Source organism: Eretmochelys imbricata, chromosome 7, assembly GCF_965152235.1.
Source record: "Eretmochelys imbricata isolate rEreImb1 chromosome 7, rEreImb1.hap1, whole genome shotgun sequence".
NCBI classification, from domain to species: domain Eukaryota; kingdom Metazoa; phylum Chordata; order Testudines; family Cheloniidae; genus Eretmochelys; species Eretmochelys imbricata.
The window spans coordinates 30,862,778-30,886,911 of NC_135578.1; the positions used below are offsets into that span (position 1 = coordinate 30,862,778).

The 24,134-nt window shown below is 52.1% G+C and overlaps 1 protein-coding gene across 3 annotated transcripts in view; it reads right to left on the minus strand.

Moving 5' to 3' along the window:
- Nucleotides 1-24,134, minus strand: part of DNAJC4 (DnaJ heat shock protein family (Hsp40) member C4) — a 67,654-nt gene that overhangs the window by 11,865 nt on the left and 31,655 nt on the right. For 2 of the 3 annotated variants that reach the window (XM_077821616.1, XM_077821614.1), the window contains exons 4-5: nucleotides 10,514-10,719; nucleotides 8,829-8,999 (exon numbers count right to left, since the gene is read on the minus strand). In XM_077821616.1, the coding sequence (XP_077677742.1) occupies nucleotides 8,829-8,999; nucleotides 10,514-10,719 (377 nt within the window). The remainder of the gene's footprint in view (nucleotides 1-8,828; nucleotides 9,000-10,513; nucleotides 10,720-24,134) is intronic. The other variant, XM_077821615.1, reaches the window with a different exon arrangement.

Below are 24,134 nucleotides of genomic sequence, written 5' to 3' on the forward strand. Positions count from 1 at the left end.
AGGACCGATCCTTGGGGCACTCCACTTGATACCGGCTGCCAACTAGACATAGTCACAGCTGAGGCCATAATTCTGGCCAATGAATCTGCCGCATCCAACACTGAATGAAGAGACGTCTTGGCCACAGAACAGCCTTCAGCCACAAAAACTATAAACTCTTCTCTAGAGGCTTCTGGCAACTTGTCTGCAAATTTAGACATGGCCGTTGGATTAACAAAGTCATATTTGGATAGCAACACCTATTGGTTTGTGATACGCATTTGCAGGGAAGAGGAGGTATAAATCATTCTCCCCATCAAATCTATCTTCTTTGACTTCATTTCCTTGAGAGCAGATTTATACCTACCCTGCCAAGCCTTGTCATTCGCTGCAGTCACAATAAGAGAATTAGAGACTGCGTGAGAATAGAAACCCTCAAAACTTTGCTGAGGGACAAAACAGTGCTTCTCTGAACGCTCTGTTGTGGACAGCACTGAAGCCAGAATGTTACAGAGGGCCTTTGCAGGCTCCAGGAGAGTGTCATTAATAGGGAGGGTTACTCTCCTCAGAGCAGATGGTCAGAGAATGTCAAGCAACTTCTGTGTATTCTCTTGTAAAAATTCTGCCTGGATGCCTAAGGAAGCAACCATATGCCACAAAAGGTCCTGGTATGCCTTGAAATCCTCGGGCACCAAAGGAGAAGAGGAACCTGGTACCATCAAATCATCAGGAGAAGACAAGCTGTCAAGTGCACCAGGAACAAATCCTGTTCCTGAACCGCTGGGCCAGATGAGACAAGTCTGGAGGCCCCTAGAGAGGAGGCTCAACCATTGTTTGAGCTTGTGGTGGGTCACCAACATTAGCCACCAAGCAGACCGGTGATCTTGCTCTGGAGCAGGATGGAGAATGTGATCTCTGGGACCAGGAGGCCACAGTGTGTTCAGATAAAGCCCTGGTGGCCAGTTAGCACTATGTCCCGACTATGCAGAGAGTGTTGATCTTGGTACCGATATTGCTACGAGAACAGTCTCTGGCACCAATCAGGCAATGAAGACTGGGAGGAGGACACCAACACAGATCCCGAAGAGTCCCTGGTGGCTGTGACAGCAGCGGAGCCAGTCCCGATGGGCACACAGACTTGTCTGTAGCCCAACTGGGAAGCGGTTCCTATGCCGATGAGGAATGAGGAATCAGCATAGCCTATACCAAATATGTGGCACCCACCCCCAGTGCTGGGGAAGGCATTGGTACTGAGGTCAGCGGAGGAACTGAAGTAGAAGGCAGGATCTGCCGACAAAACAATGTCGGCGCTGAGGGGTGCACTAATGCTCCTTGGGGCCAGGTCTGGCACTGACCTCAACTCCATAGTCTGCAGTGCAGAAGGACCAGGCTGCTGTGTCTACAGACACTGTCTCTCTACAACATGACCAGACGGCGTCAACAATGAGGTGGAGGCCATGGCCCTGGCAAAGTGCTGGTTGAGCGGAGAGTCTGGAACAGATAGGGAGAGTGAATCTGCTGCTGCCTGGTATGCCACCGGCATATGGTCTGTGCCAGGGTTAATGTTATCAGTACCAGACTTAGCAGATGCTCCACTCCCGGAACCGGCGTCAATGTTATTGACTCTTGGTGGTCTCAGCACGATACCGGAGAGTGATCTGATAGATCTCCTACATGCTGGAAGTGGTACAGAGTCAATCTGTACTTTTTTTAGAGAAGGAGGAAGAGTCTCCACAAACCCTGGGATGGTCCCAATTAGTTTTATGGGACTTCTTCCTCTGTGCCCCTGAAGAGGGCGAACAGCTCCTCCTTGGGGGAAACACCAGCACTGGAACGTGGAGCGGCCTTGTTCACGGAGTCCAAAGGTCACCGCCATCAGATGCGGGACTCAGTACTGAAACAGGCCTCAGGGCCTGCTTGAGAAGGTGCTGCTTCAGAGGTAAGTCTCTAGCCATCGGAGTTCTTTTGATAATCAGCTTACAAACAGAGCATCTCTCTTGAGCGTGTCTCTTGCCTCATCACAAGCCCCTTGTGTGGGGATCGCTGTTAGGATTCGTCCCCTCCCCCCACGATGGTCAGGGCTTGAACCCTGGTGAGGGCATTCCACAGGACAATAAGTATCTAACTAACTCTAACGTAAGTAATACGATCTAGCTAACTATCTAACAACTATATACACAGAGAAAAAACACTCAGACAAATGTGATAATCACACAGAGCTCCGATGCCAGCCACGGGCACTGAGAAAGAACTGAGGAGGGTCAGGGCAGAACCACCTTATATAGCCAGACTCAGGGCTACGACCACAAGGTGTGAGCACCGCCCCTACAGGTACTGCTAGGCAAAATTCTCCAGCTCTGGTGCGCTGGGTGCGAATACATGGCTGCATCTACTTGAGGAAGAACCGAACTTCCATCCATTGGTTCTTACCAGGCCTAAGTCTGCTGAGCTGAAGAACTGGGGTTTCTGCCTGTGAAGGTACTTATACAGACCTAGGTGCCTCTTTGTCTTCATGTGGAGATGCTAATGGATGGAGCTCAGGACAGTGCGCCCCCGCTGTGACACGGGTGTGTTACTGACAATGCAAAGACAGTGCCACATAGAATCGTGTTTAAAGGGTTCCTCACCCAGTCACAGGGACATTTCAGAGAGTTTAAAGCCCAAAGGGGGGTCTGAGTCAGAACTCCTGAGTTCTATTCCTGGCTCTGGGATATCTCGGTGCCTCCGTTTTCCCTCCCACCCTTTGGCTGTTTAGACTGTGAGTTGTCTGGATCAGGAATTGTCTTTCATGGTGTATCTGTGCAGTACCCAGCATAGCAGGGCCCTGATCTCTCTTTAGCACCTGGCACAATAAGGGCCCGATCTCAGCTGGGGCCTTTGAGTGCTAGCATGCTTTTCATACCCTCTGTTAATATGATCTGCACTACGGTAGTGCTTAGAGGCCTCGACCAAGATCAGGGTTCCATTGTGCCAGGTGCTGTTCAGACACAGGGACAGTCCCTGCCCTGAGGAGCTCACTATCTAAATAGACAAAGGAAGGATCATTATCCCCATTCTACAGATGGGGAAGCTGAGGCCCGGAGGGGGGACATGACTTGCCCAAGGTCACCCAGGAGACAGTGGCAGAGCCAGGAACAGAACCCTGGTGTCCTGAGCCACAGCCCTGCTCCTTAACTGCAGGACTGTGCCTCTCCCATTTGACAGAGCAGGATTTTGCTAGGCCCATTCCAATGAGCCATTTGAAGGCTTGTCACAACCCCGGACACAACTCCTGCCAATTCCCTTGCTGTGCCTCCCCTGCTCCTGGTCACTTGGCATGCACGGCATGTCTCCGAGCCCTCCACAGAGGCTGGGGGAGTTGTACCAAGCCTGCATGTCACATCACTGATTGCTGTGCGAGTTCCCGGAGCAGGGACAGGCTGACGAGTCTCTCTTGCCTCTTGTGCCATTTCCCTAACACATGGCACCAGATCTTGTTTGCCAGGAGCCTGGGATCACAGGGAAATGGGGGTGGGGGAAATGTTCCAGCTGCTGATCAGGCAGGCTGCAGCCCCTTCCCCTGTGCCCTGGCTCCCCCGCAAACACACGGTGCTTTGTCCATCGGTGCTGAGCATGCACTCAGCGCAGTCCCTTCACCCAGGGGAGTCCAGGCTCCAGAGAGCTGGGACAGGGCTAAAGCAAACCTGACAAAGCTTCTGCAGGGATCAGTCCTGCCTTAGTCTCTTGGGGAGTGTGAAGCAGGGAGGAAGGTCTGAAGAGGGGGATTCTCCGTTTCCTGGTCTCTCAGGGTCTGATCCTGTAGCTCGGCTTCCTTTCACGGTATCTTAATAACAGTCTGTGTTGGAGGAGCATATGTCAAAACAGACAGGCGGGTACTTGACATAGAGCGACACGGAACAATGGTGGCAGAGCACACACAGGCCAAGCAAACCTCTGCCTTCCACCCACCGGCAGAGCATTAACCCGATGGCACAGGTAGGCTCCAGTTGGGTCTCCCGCAGCTGGGCTCCAGAGACCGATTCCAGCAGGCACACACACACACTTGGTAAAACACGGACTGCAGTGCAGAGCTACTGATGGGTTAGCAGAACCAACAGGCACAGATGAGCAGTGATGTGCTTGAGGCCAGAGAGACTGCTGGGACAGAACCCAGGAGTCCTGATGCCCAGCCCCCCTGCTCTGACCCTCTGACCCTCCCCCCTTTCCTGAATGCTCCATGCAGGGAGTCAATTACCTCCATCCCCCCACCCCCTGGAGGATTCAGCTGGGAAGCTGGAGTGGCTGATGTTACAAGTGTGTAACTGAGTGCAGGAGCAGACCCAGCGTGGCCCTGCTGGGGTTCATGTCACGGGCCATGTACCTAAGTCTCCCTCCCTGACAGAACCATATCTGTCTCCTTGCCTGGGGGGTCTTGCTTGGCTGCTGCCTACTATCTAACAGTGCTTGGCTGTGCCAGTTCCCAGCCTGGGCACTGCTGCTGCCAGCCCTACTAGCTCTGATTCTGCCTGCACACCCTCCCCAGCTCTGATCCCTGTTGCCAAGGGGAGGATTAACACCCTAATCAGGCCTAATGCAATGAAACACACTTGCTTAGGTCTGAAAGGCCTTGACACATAGCGGGCCACCACAGGGATTCACGCACCCCTACCTATGCCCAATTCAGGCATCATGGGCTGCAGGAAAGAATGCAGAGCTGGGAGTCAGGACACCTGGCTCTGGAAGGGGAGTGGGGTCCAGTGGGTCACAGCAGGCAGGACTAGGTGTCAAGACTCCTGGGTTCCATTCCTGGCTCTGGGAGGGGAATGAGGACTCGGATAGTGGAGTGGAGAGTATGATTATAAAATTTGTGGATGACCCAAAGCTGGGAGGGGGATTAGAATTCAAAACAACATTGACAAATTGGAGAATTGATCTGAAATCAACAGAATGAAATTCACTGAAGACAAGTGCAAGCACTGCACAGACGAAGGAAAAATGAAATGCCCAGCTACAAAATGAAGAAGAACTGGATGGTGGTCATACTGCAGCAAAGGATCTGGGGGTGACAGTGGATTACAAACAGAATATAAGTCAACAGTGTGATGCTGTTGCCAAAAAAAGCAAATATCATTCTGGGGTGTATTAACAGCAGTGTTGTATGTAAGATACAGGGGTGGGGAGAGTGGTAACTGTCTTGCTCTATTTGGCACTGAGGAGGCCTGAGCTGGAGAACTGTGTCCGGTTCTGGGCACCACACTTTAGGAAAGATGCGGGCAAACTGGAGAGAGTCCAGAGCAGAGCAATGAAAATGCTAAGAGGTTTAGAAATCCTGACTTAGGAGGAAAGGTTAAAAACACTGGGCTTGTTTAGTCATGAGAAAAGACTGAGGGGACCTGCTAACAGTCCTCCAATATGTTAAGGGCTGCTCCAAAGAGGACAGGGATCAATTGTTCTCCATGGCCCATGAAGGCAGGACAAGCTGTAATGGGCTTGATCTGCAGCAAGGGAGATTTAGGATAGGCAGTAGGAAGAGCTTTCTAACTCTAAGGGTAGTTAAGCTAGAACAAGCTTCCAAGAGAGGTTGCAGAATCCCCATCTTTGGAAGTTTTTAGGAACTGGTTGGATAAACACCTGTCAGGGATGGTCAAGGTTTACTTGGTCCTGCCTCAGTCTAGGGGGCTTGACTTGATGACCTCTCAAGCTTCCTTCCTGTCTACATCTCTATGATGCCTAGTGGTTAGAGCAGAATGGGCTTGGAGTCATGATGCAGGGATTCTGTTTCTAGCTCTGGAAGAGGAGTGGTGTCTAGCGCTTAGAGCAGGAGTGGGCAAACTACGGCCTGTGGGCTGCATCCGGGCCGCAAGCCGTTTTAAGCTGGCCCATGAGCTGCACAACGCGGCTCGGCCCTGCTCCAGCTGGGGCGCTGGGTCGGGGGCTGGACCACGCGGCTCAGCCCTGCTCCGGCCAGGGTACAGGGTCGGGAGCCGCACCACACAGCTCCCAGAAGCTGCGGCATGGCCTCGCTCTGGCTCCTACATCCTCCAATGGGAGCTGCATGGGCAGTGCCTGCAGATGGGGCAGTATGCAGAGCTGCCTGGCTGCACCTCAGGGTAGGAGCCAGATAAGGGACATGCCACTGCTTCCGGGAGCCGCTTGAGGTAAGCGCTGCTCAGAGCCTGCACTCCTGAGCCTCTCCCCACACCCCAACCCCCTGCCCCAGCCCTGATCCCCCTCCCGCTCTCCAAACCCCTCGATCCCAGCCCGGAGCACCCTCCTGCACCCCAAACCTCTCATCCCCACCTTCATCCCAGAACCCACACCCCCAGCCAGAACCTGCACCCCTTCCCGCACTCCTGCCGCAGCCCTGATCGCCCTCCCACTCTCCAAACCCCTTAGTCCTAGCTTAGAGTACCCTTCTACACCCCAAACTCCTCATCCCCAGAGCCCACACCCCCTCCCACACCCCAACCCCAATTTTGTGAGAATTCATGGCCCGCCATACAATGTCTATTCCTGATGTGGCCCTCGGGCCAAAAAGTTTGCCCACCTCTGGCTTAGAGCACAGGTGGGGCTGGAAGTCAGGATGCCAGGGAGTCTGTGCCATGCACAGGATGCCAGGGAGTCTGTGGGTGGAGTGCACATGACTGTATGTCTGTGGCTTTCTCTGTGTACGTGTGGCTATCTGCGTATGTGCTCCCATTCACTGCGACTCACATCCTTTCGAGTCCGGTGAGTGCGTGGCAGGCCTGAGCAAAGCCCATACCAGGCTCTGATTCCCCCACACTGCCTGCCGTGAATCCTGGGATCAGGCCCCGCAGAGACTGAATCCCCTTTGCCCACACCCAGGAAGGGCTGTGGGGAGGGGTGGGAAACTGGTGCTGGAGCTGCTGTCCTCATTGCATTCAACCCATGATCTGGGCACCATCCCGCCAGCACTAAATTCACACCCAACAGCAAGGGGCTGCCTTGAGTAAGGGTGCCCATTGTGGTGGCTGTGAATAACAGTGATCTAGACCCCCCAAGACTGGCATCCCCCAGGGCTGTGAGCTAGATGCCCCAAGACTGGCATCCTCTCTAATTCTGTGTTCTAGACCCTCCCAGGGTGGCATACTGTCCCACATTATGATCTAGACCCCCAAGATTGGTACCCCCTTCAGTACTGTGATCTGGACCACTCGAGACTGGCACCCCTCCAATGCCATGATCTAGACTGCCAGACTGGCACCTCCTCCAGCACTGTGATCTAGACTCTCAGACTGGCCCCCTTCCAGTGCTGTGATCTGGATTCCCAGACTGCCTCTCAGCACAGTGACCTGGATTCCCAGACTGCCCCCCCTCCATACAGTTATCTAGCGCCCTCAGTGCGGTGATCTAGGCCATGCCCCCAGCCTGGCAGCTGTTCACTGTTCAATTGTGGGAATCGCTAATGTGCTAAAACATTAATAAGAAACAAAAGGCCCCGATGGAAGCCCTGGGCAGCTGCTGATACTTCTGGCAGGATACACATTCTTGGGAAGGGTGACCCCGATGCCTCCCTAGGGCAGCTGGCATAAGCTCCATGCCTTGAGGGTGCGGGGAGAGCTGCTCCAAGTGTCAGCAGATGCCCTGGGACATTGGCTCCTCCAGGGGACTGGGCCCTGACTGGTGTTCGGGTTATGACAAACCACATTGTCAGCCCCCACACCCCTTGGCTCGCTACGCTGCAATAGCTGCTCAGACATATAATGCCTTACAGATGTGCGCCCAGCTGCGCTGGACAGTGGGAAGCTGGGCTGGGGTGCCAGGGGTCCTGCTGAGATTGTGGGGGGAGGGACATGGGCTGGTGTACGTGTAGGAGATGTGAAGAGTGACACTGGCCATGTGGGAGTCTGAGATCATGGAGAGAGGCATGGGGGCCCGTGGGGATGTGAGTGGGAGGCCAAGATCATGGGGGGCTTGCACTAATGGGCGTGGGTGGGGAGATACTGACATTAGAGGGGGCTTGGGTTGGTGGGGGTGGGGACACTATGGCACAGGGATGGCACGGAGGCCCCCAACCACACCCCACGCAGCACAACTCCAGACCCTTTGACTCTGGGTCTCCTCGCAGAGGCATGCTGGGATGGCACAGAGCAGGCCAGAGGCCAGTCAGGACAGCACTGGATGGCTTCTAGGAAACGCAATGAGATAAGACTTCACCCCACAACCAGAGTAAGGGTCAGGACAACCCCCCACCCCAGCTGAGTTTTCTATAACCCTGTCAGTGCTAGGACCTTGAGGGTGCATGCTGGTGCTGATCTGCCATGCCAGGGTTATGGGTGGAAGTGCCAAGGGGTATTATCCCCCATTCTACAGAGAGAGAAACTGAGTCACAGAGTGGGGCCAGGAGTCAGTGGAGGCGGGATTCCTGGGATGGAGGGGTGGGGCTATCCCGGTCCTGGGAAGGACACTTCATACCAGCTGCCCCTTCCCTGAAGCCCATTCCTCCCATCCCACTGAGGATCCCATGCCCCCTGTGTGGGCCCAGGGACTATCTCCAGGCACTGGGAGAGGGAGTTGTGCGGAAGGCTCAAAGGACGATCTGGGGAAAGGGGCATTTCTATTGGCTCTTGGGGAACGACCTCTAACAGTGAGAGTACTCTAGCCTGAGCAACAGTCTCTTCCAAGGGTGGAGGAGTGAACTGCTAAGACCAGAGTCCTGGGGATCTGGTGAGCCTTCCTCCTGGGCGGGGGGGGAATTGCCTGGAGGCAATGATTCTGCTCTGGTGGGGGACACTGTGTAGTGCATGGGATGACCCTGCCCTCGGGCAGAGGATTGAACTCTGAAGGCCCCGAGCCCTCTCCCAGGCAGGCTGTCACACAGTGCCCCACCAACCCCTTGCCCCCACTACCTGTAGGCCACGTAGTGGGCGGCCACGCTGGCCAGCATGAGGAGGAGGCAGTAGCCAAAGAGCTTCCGGTTCCAGTGTTGCCTCTGCTTGGCCTGGGTGCCTGAGAAGGCCTCGGCGCGGTGAGTGCGGAACTGCTCCCAGTAGCGCACGTTCTCGTCGGGCCCTCGGCTGCTGGGAGACAAAGGGGCACTGATGCGGGCTGTGTTGGGGGCAAGGGTCTGACCCTAGGGGACTGCTGGCCCTGGACAGGACTCCTGGGGTGTCTCCCAAGGATCGAGCCTCAGGATCAGGGCAGGGGGCCGGGAATTAGGACTCTTGGCTTCTATCTGCCCGTTGGACCAGTCACCTATGAAATTCCCAGAGTATCAGGGCCACATGTCCCTTGCAGTGCTGATAGGGCTGCCTTGCTCTGGCGGTCTGTGAGACTCAGCACAGCCGTCCTGCCCCTCCATGCAGGGTCCACGAGCCCAGGGTGTTCTGGGCTGCCCCAGAGAATGGCCCTGCCCCAGCACACGCAGCCCCTCTGGAACGGTCTCTTCCCAGGGCTGGGAGATGCAGAGAGGGATGTCCCAGCCTGGGGACCCCTGCGCCAGCTGGGAGCGCTCGCCTCACAGTGTGTCTGCTGGGGTCACACTCACTCACTCCCCTGACACCTCCCCCCAGCAATGCCTACGTGATGGCATGTGAGCTGTGGGGATGGCCCTACCCTGGCAAGCTGCCAGCCCTTCTGGGGGGCCTGGGGCCGCTGCAGGGGACTCAGCAGCCAATGCAGCCAACCCAGCCTTGCAGTCCACAGACCCCATTTCCCCATCTGGGGTGGGGCAGATACGTGGCTAGATGGACCCATTAGTCTGATCCAGGGTGGCAGGCAGGATACCGGTCTACAGGGGCCCCTTGGTCAGATCCGGGGGTTATGGGGGTGACTGGGCTGGATGAGCCCCCTGGTCTGACCCGGGGGTGGGGGCTAGCGGGCTGGATGGGCCCCCTGGTCTGATCTGGGGGGTGGGGGTTACCAGGCTGGATGGGCCCCCTTGTATGATCTGAGGGATGGGGGTTACCAGGCTGGATGGGCCCCCTTGTCTGATCTGTGGGGTGGGGGTTATGGAGCTGAATGGGCCCCTTGGTCTAAGCCAGCACTGGGAGGACAGTGAGCTACCATATCTCAAACAAGTCTTGCGGGGGGCTGGTCTCCATTGTGTTATGGAGACAGCGGCCCAGATGGAGCAAGCTACGGAGCCAGATCGTTAGACTGAGTGGCGAGCTGTTATGGGGCGAGGGGGCGGCCAGGGCAGGATGGGCCAAGTGGCCTTTTCCTGTTTAGCAGCTTCCTGACAGCTTGATGCTCAACAGCTTGTCAGTGGCAGCTGCTCACGTTTCAGCTGCAGCTCCCAGCACCTCTGCGCTGTCCTGAGGTCCCTGTGCTGGCCCTTCTCAGCTCAAACCTGCACAGGATTAGCAGGGGCTCAACACAGCCTGGGCTTTGGAGCCAGCCTGGGTCTCCTCACTGGCTCAGAACCAGTGTGGGATCAGGGGGTGCAGACATGGTGGGGGGGGGCAGCTGGGTAGTGAGGGCTGAAGGTTGAGAAGAGTCAGTCAATCACGTTGACAGGTGGGGGGATACCAGGCTCTGATCCCTTACCCCAGCATCACCTCTGTGCCCTGTGCCATGGCCCTGGTGCTCTTACCTGGTATTAGGCCTGGGTCCCAGGTCTGTGAAGTCAAAGGGGCTGTGCTTGGGGCTGCTGCCTGTGTTGGGCCTGGCTGCGTGCCAAGCCCGCTGGCTGTCATAGAGCCTCCTGCTGCCCTCCTTGCTCAGCACCCGGTAGGCCTCATTCAGCTGGACGAACTGGCTGTGCAGGTCGGGGTTTTTGGGGTCGATGTCAGGGTGCAGCTGGGGGACACAGAGACAGAGGGGAGGGTGAGGGCCTGGGCAACAGCATCGGACTGAGGATCTACCAGCCCAAGGGAGCCAGCAGAGGGGCTTACACAGCAAGCCAGTGCAGGGCCAGCCAGGGTGTGAATCTACAGTACGCCCACTAGCTGTCCACTAACTGGCCATATACACGAGCCCTAGTACACCAGGGCAGCCACAACAGCAAAGCAGTGCTAGTGTAGGCCTGACTGCCCCCTATGCACACTCATGCACCCCCATACCACGCACCCCTCCCCTACCACATGCAAGCACCCCACACCTGCACATGCATCCCCAACATGCACACTCATACATTTGCCCCGTTTCCGCACAACACACATCTCGTCCCGTCCCCCACAACCAATCCTAGGGCCCAGGCCGGCAGGCTCAGGAGAACACAGAGCTACAGAACCTGCCCCCAACACTGCGTGCCTACCCCACTCTCGTCAGAGCTGGCCCATGGCTCACGTTTATGGGGTGCAAATCCCCCTGGAATGTAAATAGGCTCCTGGTTAAGACCCCGCCGCTCGCTCTTAGACCTGCACTGCCCCCGCTTGACGCAAGTACCCTGGGGGCCATGCTGCCATGAGGTCACACAAAGGGCCTGGCTAGAGGCTTGTATACCTGCCAGCTTGTGTGTTGGTCCCGGGTGACTGGAGAGGGAGAGCCCATTTCACCCCACCCCTCCAGGAGCAAACTGCAGGGGGCACTTGTTTGGTGACAGGAGTTTCATTGGGTCTTTCTCAGGCCACATTTCAAACGTCACTGGCCCAGTCAGGAGACAAAGTGTGTGTGACAGCCTGGCCTTGTGCCCAGGGCACTGAAGTAGGTGTCAGGACTCCTGGGGAGTCGTTAGACGAGGGGGTCCCTTCCAGAGCTAGGCGTAGAACCCCAGTGCCCTGCCTCTCATGCCTACCTTTCTCCACAGGTACTTCACTAGGCCGGGGAGGGGAAATACAATCGTTAAGAGAAGAATGTGCGCATGCTTGTGCAGAAGGGTGGGTGTGTGCCATGTGGGTATGTGCACGTATGCACACGAGCGACCAGGATTCTGTGCCAGGCTGGCTGAGATAGCAGGGCCTGGACTAGAGTGCCCTAGAGGCTAGTCTGATTCCTGTATCTCACAGGCCACAGGACGTCCCTGAACTATTAGGAACTGGGGAAACGTTTGGGATAGAGGAGCCTACACAGGAAGGATGGGCTCCACCTAAACCAAAGTGGATCCAGACAGCTGGCACTTAACATTAAAAAGGTTGCAGAGCAGTTTTTAAACTAAGCGATGGAGGAAAGCCAATTGCTGCAGAGGCGCACGTGGATCGGACAGAGACTTCTCTTAGAGGAGAGTCTATTGATAGAGATTCTCTAGATTTTAGTCAGGAGGAGAGGATGGAAGAGAATAAAGTATGGGACAGATTGGACAAGAAACATTCACATAAAGAATCTGACACATCAGAAAAGGGCAGACAAATAAACAGTGACAAGTTTTTAAAGTGCTTGTACACAAATGCTAGAAGTCTAAATAATAAGATGGGTGAACTAGAGTGCCTCGTGTTAAAGGAGGATATTGATATAATAGGCACCACAGAAACCTGGTGGAGTGAGGACAATCAATGGGACACAATCATTCTGGGGTACAAAATATATCGGAAGGACAGAACATGTCGTGCAGAGGGGATGTTGGGACTATATGTGAAAGAAAATGTAGAATCAAATGAAATACAATTCTTAAATGAATCCTCATGTTCCATAGAATCTCTATGGATAGTAATTCCATGCTCTAATAAGAATATAACAGTAGGGATCTATTATCAACCACCTGACCAGGACAGTGATAGTGACAATGAAATGCTAAGGGAGATTAGAGAGGCTATCAAAATAAAGAACTCAATAATAGTGGGGGATTTCAATTATCCTCAAATTGACTGGGTACATGTCACCACAGGACAAAATGCAGAGACAAAATTTCTCGATACTTTAAATGACTGCTTCTTGGAGCAGCTGGTACAGGAACCCACAATGGGAGAGGCAACTCTCGATCTAGTCCTGAGTGGAGCGCAGGATCTAGTCCAAGAGGTAACTATAACAGGACCGCTTGAAAATAGTGATCATAATATAAAAACATTTAACATTCCTGTGGTGGGAAGAACACCTCAACAGCCCAACACTGTGGCATTTAATTTCAGAAAGGGGAACTATGCAAAAAGGAGGAGGTTCATTAAACAGAAATTAAAAGGTACAGTGACTAGAGTGAAATCCCTGCAAGCTGCATGGACACTTTTCAAAGACACTGTAATAGAGGCTCAACTTAAATGTATACCCCAAATTAAAAAACACAGTAAAAGAACTAAAAAAGAGCCACCGTGGCTTAACAACCATGTAAAAGAAGCAGTGAGAGATAAAAAGGCATCTTTTAAAAAGTGGAAGTCAAATCCTAATGAGGTAATTAGAAAGGAGCATAAACACTGGCAAATTAAATGTAAAAATGTAATAAGAAAAGCCAAAAAGGAGTTTGAAGAACAGCTAGCCAAAAACTCAAAAGGAAATAACAAAATGTTTTTTAAGTACATCAGAAGCAGGAAGGCTGCTAAACAACCAGTGGGGCCCCTGGATGATCGAGATACAAAAGGAGCACTTAAAGACGATAAAGTCATCGCAGAGAAACTAAATGAATTTTTTGCTTCAGTCTTCACAGCTGAGGATGTTAGGGAGATTCCCAAACCTGAGCCATCTTTTGTAGGTGACAAATCTGAGGAATTGTCACAGATTGAAGTGTTACTAGAGGCGGTTTTGGAATTAATTGAGAAACTGAACAGTAACAAGTCACCGGGACCAGATAGCATTCACCCAAGAGTTCTGAAAGAACTCAAATGTGAAATTGCAGAACTATTAACTATGGTTTTAACCTGTCCTTTAAATCCGCTACTGTACCCAATGACTGGAAGATAGCTAATGTAACGCCAATATTTAAGAAGGGCTCTAGAGGTGATCCTGGCAATTACAGGCTGGTAAGTTTTAATGTCAGTACCGAGCAAATTAGTTGAAACAATAGTAAAGAATAAAATTGTCAGACACATAGAAGAACATAAATTGTTGCACAAAAGTCAACATGGTTTCTGTAAAGGGAGATCATGTCTTACTAATCTATTAGAGTTCTTTGAGGGGGTCAACGAACATGTGGACAAGGGGGATCCAGTGGACATAGTGTACTTAGATTTCCAGAAAGCCTTTGACAAGGTCCCCCACCAAAGGGCTCTTCCATAAATTAAGTTATCATGGGATAAGAGGGAAGATCCTTTCATGGATTGAGAACTGGTTAAAAGACAGGGAACCAAGGGTAGGAATAAATGGTAAATTTTCAGAATGGAGAGAGACAACTAGTGATGTTCCCCAGCGGTCAGTCCTAGGACCAATCCTATTCAACTTATTCATAAATGATCTGGAGAAAGGGGTAAACAGTGAGGTGGCAAAGTTTGCAGATGATACTAAACTGCTCAAGATAGTTAAGACCAAAGCAGATTGAGAAGAACTTCAAAAAGATCTCACAAAACTAAGTGATTAGGCAACAGAATGGCAAATGAAATTTAATGTGGACAAATGAAAAGTAATGCACATTGGAAAAATTAACCCCAACTATACATACAATACGATGGGGGCTAATTTAGCTACAACTAATCAGGAGAAAGATCTTGGAGTCATCGTGGATAGTTCTCTGAAGACGTCCACACAGTGTGCAGTGACAGTCAAAAAAGCAAACGGGATGTTAGGAATCATTAAAAAGGGGCCAGAGAATAAGACAGAGAATATCTTATTGCCCTTATATAAATCCATGGTATGCCCACATCTTGAATACTGCGTACAGATGTGGTCCCCTCATCTCAAAAAAGATATACTGGCATTAGAACAGGTTCAGAAAAGGGCAAATAAATGATTAGGGGTTTGGAACAGGTCCCATATGAGGAGAGATTAACGAGGCTAGGACTTTTCAGCTTGGAAAAGAGGAGACTAAGGGGGGATATGATAGAGATATATAAAATCATGAGTGGTGTGGAGAAAGTGAACAAGGAAAAGTTATTTACTTGTTCCCATAATATAAGAAGTAGGGGCCACCAAATGAAATTAATGGGAAGCAGGTTTAAAACAAATAAAAGGAAGTTCTTCTTCACTCCGCGCACAGTCAACCTGTGGAACTCCTTGCCTGAGGAGGTTGTGAAGGCTAGGACTATAACAGGGTTTAAAAGAGAACTCGATAAATTCATGGAGGTTAGCCAGGATGGGTAAGGAATGGTGTCCCTAGCCTCTGTTTGTCAGAGGGTGGAGATGGATGGCAGGAGAGAGATCACTTGATCATTACCTGCTAGGTTCACTCCCTCTGGGGCACCTGGCATTGGCCACTGTCGGAAGACAGGATACTGAGCAGTATGGACCTTTGGTCTGACCCAGTATGGCCGTTCTTATGTTCTTAATCCCTGGTTGAATTAGAGCAGATCTAACACAGCATGTGATAGAGAATCCACCACAGCCTTAGGGAAGTTGTTCAATTGGTTAATTACCTCACTGGTACAAACTGGCACCTGAGTTCTAGTCTGAATTGCTCTAGCTTCAGCTGAGTCCAAGCATCGCTGGCCAAGGTCCTTCCTCTGGGCTCACTGCCTGCGGATGGAGATGCTTTCACTCCTGACTCATAGGCCCCAGTGCTCCCGGTTAGGGCTGCAATTGCCTTTAACTGGACGGAAGAAAGGGCGCTGGATACTTTCAAAGTTAACAGCCAACGATTTCCGTCCCCAGCAGATGATGACTCCTTTGTTCCTGCAGACTCCTCCATCCCCAGGTGTGCAGGGACCTGCTCCCAGCCAGCTGGGCGTGTCGGCTCTACTCATCAGAGCAGCTGACTTCATGCTTGGGATGAAGAGGAGAAGGGGTGGAGGATCCAGGTGGCTACCCACTGGCCAGGAGTCTGCTCTGGGAGCTGTGATTTGGTCCTGCTCTGTACAAGCAGCCAGGCCAGGCTGGACCCAGGAGCGTGCCAATGGCCTATGGCCACCTCTTTGGGTTAACCCTTTGCTTGCCTGCATGCAAAGATCTCAGAGCACAGGGAATCCAGTCTCCCAAACCTGCCTCAGTTGAGACACATGGACAGGGGAAGAGACTCATCCAAGATCACATTGTAAGTTGGTGGTGGAGCAAGGACCGAACCCAGGTATGGAGAGGCCCAGCCACCCCTGCTAATGCCTACTCCCCTCATGCTAAAATCCAAGCCCTGTGCAGTTAGGGGTCAAAACACTCCTTTTCTTTTATTAGATTTATGTTTATCTATTTAATAGTTTAATAGACTATAAAAGCCCAAAGCAAACATGTTGACCTTCTTGAAACTAAACACTTTGATGTTGCCCAATCAACATTTTTGTTTGGAAATTTTGGCTTTTCGTTACAATTTGGAACTGATTTTTTTCCAAAATTTTGGAATTTCCCACCGAATGGAATTGTGTTTTCCAACCAACTCTTGATTTAAGCTTCTTTGCCTTGGCTGGAAATCTACCAGCGTCTCCCCGCAACGCTAGTCCCTTTGCCCCAATTCTCAAAGGCCAGGGGACACCTTGGCCTCAGACACTGTGCAAACAGCCCTAGACACATGGAGGAGTTTACAGGTGCTTTCAACGAGACCCTGGCCCCTACCTGGCATTCCTGAGGACAGACTGGGACCGACTGGTGACTCCGCAAACATCAGAATCCATGCCTGCCAGCCCCTGTTGTGTTCTAAACCTAGAACCCTCCCAGCTTAGCATAAGTAGGAGCTCCGGGACTTAGTCAGTCTCTCTCTAGGGATGGCTGCAAAAGGTATCAGAGTACCTAGGCAGCAGGGTGGAGTGGTTGGGGCACTGGACTGGGAATCAGGAGACCCGACTGCTATTCCCAGCTCCATTACTGAATTTGGGAAGGTTGCTTCCCCTCCTACTCTTTGTCTATTTAGACTGGCAGCCCTTCAGGGCATGGAATGTATCTTGCTACGAGCTGGTGAAGCACCTGGCATGACAAGGGTCCTCGATTTCGACTGCGTATCTGTGCAGTGCCCAGAAAGATAGGGAGCCCCAATCTTGGTCTGGGACCAGTGCAGCACCCACCACGACAGAGGCCCCAACCTTGGTCTGGGGTCTGTACAGTGCCCCGCATGAAAGGGGGACTGATCTGGAACTGAGATCTGGCACAACAAGGAATCCAATCTTGGTCATGGGTCTGCACAACGACAGGCCCTGGGCAGCACTCAGTGCAGTGGGACTACTGGACCTCAAGAACTTCTCTGCTCTCCAGTCCTTGATCCCCCATGCTGCTTTCTCTCCATGACTCTGCTAGGACCCAGCTGTCTCTTGCAGGCTGGTGAGAGCGGTGAGGTTATCATAGAAATATAGAGCTGGCAGATACTTCAGGAGGCCATTTAGTGCATCCCCCTGGGCTGAGGCAGGACCATGTATATCTAGAACAGAGGTGGATACACTACGGTCCGCAGGCCACTTCTGGCCCGCGGCAGTGTGTCTAGCTGCGGCTGCCAGACATGGTGCTCTGAGCGGCATGGTACGGGGGCCGAGGCCGGGGGGTTGGATAAGGGGTGGGGGGTCTCAGGGGCAGTCAGGGGACAGGGAGCAGTTGGATGAGGCCGTGGTTCTGCGGGGGATTGGGGGTGGTCAGGGGACGGGGGGGTTGGATAGGCGTGGGGATCCTGGAGGGCCTGTCAGTGGGCGGAGGTGTGGATAGCGGTCAGGGGACAGTGAACAGGGCGGAGTTGGATAGGTGTGGGGTCCCGGGGGGCCTGTCAGGAGTGTGTGAATAGGGGTAGGGGGACTGGGAGCAGGGGGGTTGGATGAGGGGCGGTCCCGGGGGGGGTTAAGGGTGGGGAGTCCCAGGGGGACAGTCAGGGGACAAGTAGCAGGGGGTTTGGATGGGTCAGGAGTTCTGAGGGGAGCAGTCAGGGGAAGTGGGAGGGGGCGGATGGGGGTGGGGGCCAGGCTGTTTGGGGAGGCACAGCCTTCCCTACCCAGCCCTCCATACAGTTTTGCAACCCCAGTGTGGCCCTCGGGCCCAAAAGTTTGCCCACCCCTGATCTAGACCATCCCTGTATGGTGTTTGTCTAACCTGTTCTTAAAAACCTCCAGGGAAGAGGATTCCACAACCTCCCTACGTAAAATGTGCCAGAGTTTAACTAGTATTAGAGTTAGAAAATTTTCCCTAATGTCAAACCTAAATCTCCCTTGTTGCAAACTAAGATGATTCTTTCTTGTCCTGCCCTTGGTGGACGTGGAGAGTAACTGATCCCCATCTTCTTTATAACAACCTTGTACACATCTGAAGACTGTTATCATGTGCTTCCTCAGTCTTCTCTTTTTCAGACTAGACATGCCCAATTCTTTTAACCTTTACTCACAGGTCAGGTTTTCTAAACCTCTGATCACTTTTGTTGCTCTACTCTGGACTCTCTTCAATTTGTCCACACCTTTCTTAAACTGTGGTACCCAGAACTGTGGTACCCAGTACTCCAGCTGAGGCCTCACTTGTGCCGAGTGGAGTGGAACAATTACCTCCCATGTCTTATATACACCACTCCTGTTAACACACCTCTTCCACAAACACAGAGACCTTTTTGCTTGTAAATTGTGTAGTTGATTAGTGTTTTAATCCCTCCATCAATGCACAGCAGTGTCTCCACAAATTTACACATTGTATCTCAACTTTCTGACCCCTTCTCCAAAAGGGTGTGTGTGTGTGAGGTGTGTCTACTCAGAAGGAGAGGTTACTCGCCTTGTGCAGTAACTGGAGTTCTTTGAGATGTGTGCCCCCTTGTGCCTTTAATCTGAGATTTTTGGTAATAATGCCTGTTTGGCCCGTACATGTGCCCTGTGCTTCCTCATGCCCACTCAGAGGCTATTTAGGGCTGTGTGGATGATCCGCCCTCAATTCCTTCTCTACCACAAAGTCCCCAGAGGACACTCCAAAGTGGAGGGCAGACAGTGGAGCACCCATGGGGACACACATCTCAAAGAACTCCAGTTACTGCACATGGTGAGTAACCTCTCCTTCTTCCAACAGTGTCTCTATGGATGCTCCAGTTCAGGTGAGGTCAGCAGCAGCACCCCTAGCTGAAGATAGTCTTCGGAGTTGAGACCAAGACCGAAAACAACACAGCATTTCCAATGGCAGCATCTGATCTAAAAACTGGACCACTGCATAATGCTTGGAGAAGGTATGTATGGAAGAGCAAAATGGCAGCATTACAAATGATCCAGAATAGGGACATTCTTGAGTAATGTCATAGAAGCTGATAGGGATCTTGTGGAATGGGCCAACATCCTAGAAGGAGGCTGCATATCTGAAGATTTATAGCACAACAGGATACAGTCAGAGATCCACCTGGAGAATCTCTGGATGGAAATGGCCAAACCTAAGGTAAGTGGCCAAAATAAGGATGGAACTGGTTATGTACCAATTCCAGCACTTCACCACTTGGGCACAAAGGCAAAGGGACCTGAGTCCTCCCTGGTGGTTGAGATAGAACATGCAAACTATGTTGTCTGTGAGAATTTTTATGGACTTCTTCCTGGCTAGAGGCAGGAAGTGGATACAGACAGTCCTGACTGCCCTCATTTTGAGGAGGCTGATGTGTAGTCACGTCTCTTAGGCAGATCAATGTTCTACCTACCAGGTGACCCCTCTTAATAATAGCCTGAATCTGCTCATGCTGGTCAGCCGGCAGATGCTCAATAAAGGTGGTAAATTTGGCATAATTTGAGTTACTGTATTTAGCCATGAGAGCTTGATAGTTTGGGATCCTAAACTGAAGAGTGGAGGATGAGTAGGTCTTTTTGCTGAATAGATCAAGGCATTTTTGGTCCTTATCATACGGTGTGGGTTTTGCATGATGTTGTCTGCCATGTTTGTTCACTGCCTCCACAACCAGGGATGGGTTGGATGGGTGAATAGAATCTTTAGCCAGTGTGTAATATTTCTTATAGGCCCATTTACACGTTGGCAGAATTGTCGCAGGGCTCTGCCAGATGGATTTTGCAGGATCCAACAGGGCCTCATTAATGGGCAGGGCAACCTGAGTAGTTGTGATTCCCTGACCATTTCCAAAGGAATCTGGAGGGAATCGGCAGTGTACTTCATTAACTCTTGCAAGTGTCAGACGTCATCAGCCACAGTCAGTGGGGGAGGCATAACCACTTCATCTGGGAAAGATGAAGAAATATCTATTTGGGGAGTAACCTCTGTATCTGACCAGGCCTCCTGCTCTCAAAGGATTCTTTCGTCTGAGGTAACAGCGGAACAGTTGGAGTAGTGGAGTGTCTCCCCCTGTACTCCCAACGAGAGAGACTAGGGGCATGGGAAAATTGCTGATGATATACAGCCCAAGGATCCCAGTCTGGCCACTGGGGAGGTCCAAAAGGCTTTGGGGGTGGCATTCACTGGTGCTCAAACCAGATTGGGAGAACATAGTCCTCATTATAAGTCTCAGTTTTAGCTCCTGATTTTTAATGACCCTGCCCTTAAAAGTGGCGCACATGGGAACACTTTTGCGGGAGATGATGCTCTCCCAAGCAGCGGATACAGTAGGAATACCTGTCACTGACCAGGAGGGCCTCCTGGCAAGAGAAGCACTCCTTGAAGCCCAGAGAGCCTGGCATAACTCAGGGCAACAGTATGTAGCAGGGGAAAGTCTCCCTCCCCAAAGGGGAAGAGGATCAAGAGAAAGTCTCTCTAAATCCTTCAACAAAGGGTAACAAGGCTAAGCGACTGCTCCATCTCAGGCCAAGATGGTTGAGAAGGAACTGAGGGTGGTTCACCCACACAGCCCTATACAGCCTCTGAGCAGGGCGTGAAGGAACATAGGATGCATACCGGGCCGAGCTACCAAAAATCTCCAACTAAAGGACAAGGGAGTGAGTGCCCCTGAAGCAGAGCACCCACAAGGAGACTATTCAAAGAAGAAGACTTTCATTGTCAGGCTCCCCTAGCCTTCTGTTTCTCTCCTTCTCTTTCCCCGAGCACTCCTTCCAGTGCTCTTTTCTACAGTGTCCTGGGGAACGGGTAAATCGGCATATTTACTCAGCAGCCCCAATCTGGCCTGGTAGTCAGGTATACCTCTGTCCAATTAGGCCTTCTCCAGGAGAACCTAATTAGTACTAACAGTGACCAGAGTGCAGGCTTAAGTGCCAGCCCTCAGCACTCTGTCACAACACCCCAGAACGATATTTGCCTTTTTCCACAACAGCATCAAATTGTTGACTCAAATTCAATTTGTGATCTGCTCTAGCCCCCAGATCCTTTGCCACATTACTGCAGCCTGGCCGGTTATTCCCCATTTTGTATTTGGGCATTGATTTTTCCTTCCTAAGGGAGAGCTTTGAACGTGTCTTTACTGCATTAATTTAATCTCTCCACCCTTTCCCAGCAGATCCATACTAGAAATGACTCTGTTACTCTCTATACCTCTCGGGAGAGGTCTTCCAAAGCTGTTGCTCTGTTGACTCAAGAAAGCGGTATTAACATTTCCCTCCCAGCTGTCTTCCATTCCCAGCCCCCGCCCAAGTCAGCTGCCTAAGCTTTTACAGAGCACTGTGATGCTGATCCAGCAGTGGGGCGGGAGGATGGGATGGACAGGGCTAGCCAAAGCCCCATTGGAGGTTTTATCACCTGGCACGGACCAGCAATCATCTTTGTTCCAGAACGACGCAACTCAGGCCTGGCCAGACCTCACTGATATCACTCCTCTTGGCTATGGAGCTAAGCAATAGGAAATGGAGAAATCCAGAGCAGTGAGGCTGTGTCCCAGGCATCCCAACATGCTCCCCCTTCCAGCTGTTTAGCCAAGCCAGCTGTCGAGATGCTCAGGAATTTTTCTGTGGAAAACACCAGCTCGCCAAAACCAAACCGTTTGACAGGAATGCATCAGTTTTGAGGAAGCTTTAGTCAGGAAGATTTTCCAGGCTCAGGATGGGATTTCTCGTCTTAGAGAGAGAGAGACGCGCCAGCATGGCCCATTTCCCTGGGCAGCATCACCCCTGCATGCCATTCCCCTGCCACACCCCAGGATAGCACTCACCTGGGATGTGGGAGACAGAGGTTCAATCCCTGATTCGAATCAGATATAGCAAGGACTTGAACCTGGATCTCCAATGTCTCAGCCGAAAGCCTATGCCGGGGTGACTCATTCTCAAACCAGAGAAGGGTTTCGGTTTAGTTCCATATTGGAATGGAAACAGATGTCAAAACAATGACATTTTTTACGATGGAGAATCCTCGTTTTCCAGACAGACCCAGTCAATTTCCTTTTGAACTGCTGTCCTCAGGGAGACTCATTGTTCAGTGTGGAGGGGGGTTCTGATGCCACTCCCCACCTGGCTCGTCGCTCTGACAGCACCCCAGGGTGAGATGCTCACGCCATCTCCCTATTTAAAAGGGTGAGAGCTGTGATTCTGCAGCCCAGACATCACTGATGTCCCCCCATCTGATAGCACAGGGAAGAGCAGCTCTGAGTCCCTCATGGAAAAACCCTTGAGAGTGAAGCCAAGAGGGTCCTTTAGAACCTGATAGGATACAACGAAGAAGCAGACCTTTTCTATAGGGGGTCGGGAACCACCCACTGGGGATGAATAGGAAAAGAGAGAACCCCTGTAGATAGAAGCTCTTATCCCCACTTCAGTTCTATAGGGCTCTCTCCAAAGGTAAATCCCTCCATGGGGGGCTAAATTGGAATATTTATCACAGAGGCATGGGAGATAAGAGACAGACACCCCAGCAGCAGCAGGGCCCATCCCCCCGGGCAGAATCATCCCCTACACGCCATTCCCCTGCCCAGCACAGAAAGAGACACCACAGCAGGACCCAGTGCAGGATGCTCCCCTATGTGCCATTCCCCTGCCCAAGCAGTGGGGCAGAACTGGTGAGCTGCAGCCTGCTCCCACAGACAGGGGGAGGGTTCGGCCTGAGGAGTCATGGGCCCAGCTGGCCCTGTTCCAAAATGCCCTTCTGCAAAGAGCCACAGGGAGTAGTCCAGGCTGCAGACAGCAGGGGCTGCAGGGATCCTTCTCTGAGGACTCCTACCCCCGACAGCTGGGGCACAGATGTTGGGCTCTGGCTCCTGCTGACTCACTGGGCTCCTGCTCTCCGCTTTGGCTCTGGAGCTTGGAGCCAGCCCAGCCCCAGCATGGGTTAGTAATGGGAAGCCTTAGGCAGAGCTGCAATCCAGGGGAGTGGGTGGGTTGGAGCTCAGCTTAGCTGCCCAGCTCTCCACTCATGTGACAAGAGCCAGCCTTGGGGAAGGGGGGGCATGAGGTGAGCCTCCTCCCTGCTGGGTAATGGCATCTGGGATGAGTGAGAGGCTGTCCTGGCTGCTCCATAGGGCGGGCCAGATGGGAGAGGAGGATCCTGGCTGATTTGGATCCCTGCACTTCAGGCTGGGAGACTCAAATAAGTGGGACCCAGCAGAGGCAGAGTTTGCAGCCAGACTCTATTAAAATTATGTGTATCCCACTGTGCTAGGTGCTGCACAGACCTCAGCTGAAATTGGGGCCCCATCATGCTGGGCGTTGCACAGACCCCAGCCAAGGCCAGGGCCCCCAGTGTGCACAGACCCTGACTGGCACTGGGTCTCTCATTTTATCAGGTGCTACACAGACACCAACTGAGATTGTTGTGCGGAGTGCTGCACAGACCCCAACCGAGACTGGGGCCCCCACTGTGTCCAATGCTGCCCATATCCTGACCAAGATCATGGCACAGTCATGCTGGATGCTGCACAGACTCTGACCCAGATCAGGACCTTCATTGTGCACAGTGCTGCACAGACCCTGACTGAGATAGGGGGCCCCATTGTACTAGGCACTGCATAGACCTGGACAGAATATGGCTCATTGTGCTGGGTGTTGCACAGACTTCAACCAAGATTGGGGCCCCCTCCTGACTCATAGATTGCAGAATAAGTGTGAAATCAAGAAGATGAAATTCAATAAAAACAAGGGCAAAGTACTACACTTGGGAAGGAAAAAGGAAATGCCCAAATACAAACCGGGGAATAACTGGCTAGGAAGCAGTACTGAAGCAAAGGATCTGAGGGTTCTAGCAGATCACAAATTGAATATGCGTTGACAATGTGACGCTGTTGCGAAAAAGGCAAACGTCGTTTTGGGATGTATCAACAGGAGTGTCACACGTAAGACATGGGATATAACTGTCCCGCTTTACTCCCCACTGGGGAGGCCTCAGCTGGAGTACCATGTTCAGTTTTCAGCACTGCACTTTAAGAACGATGTGAATAAACTGGAGAGTGTCCAGAGGAGAGCATAAAAAATGATCAGTGGTTTAGAAAACCAATAAGGAAAGATTGAAAGTACTGGGCATGTTTAGTC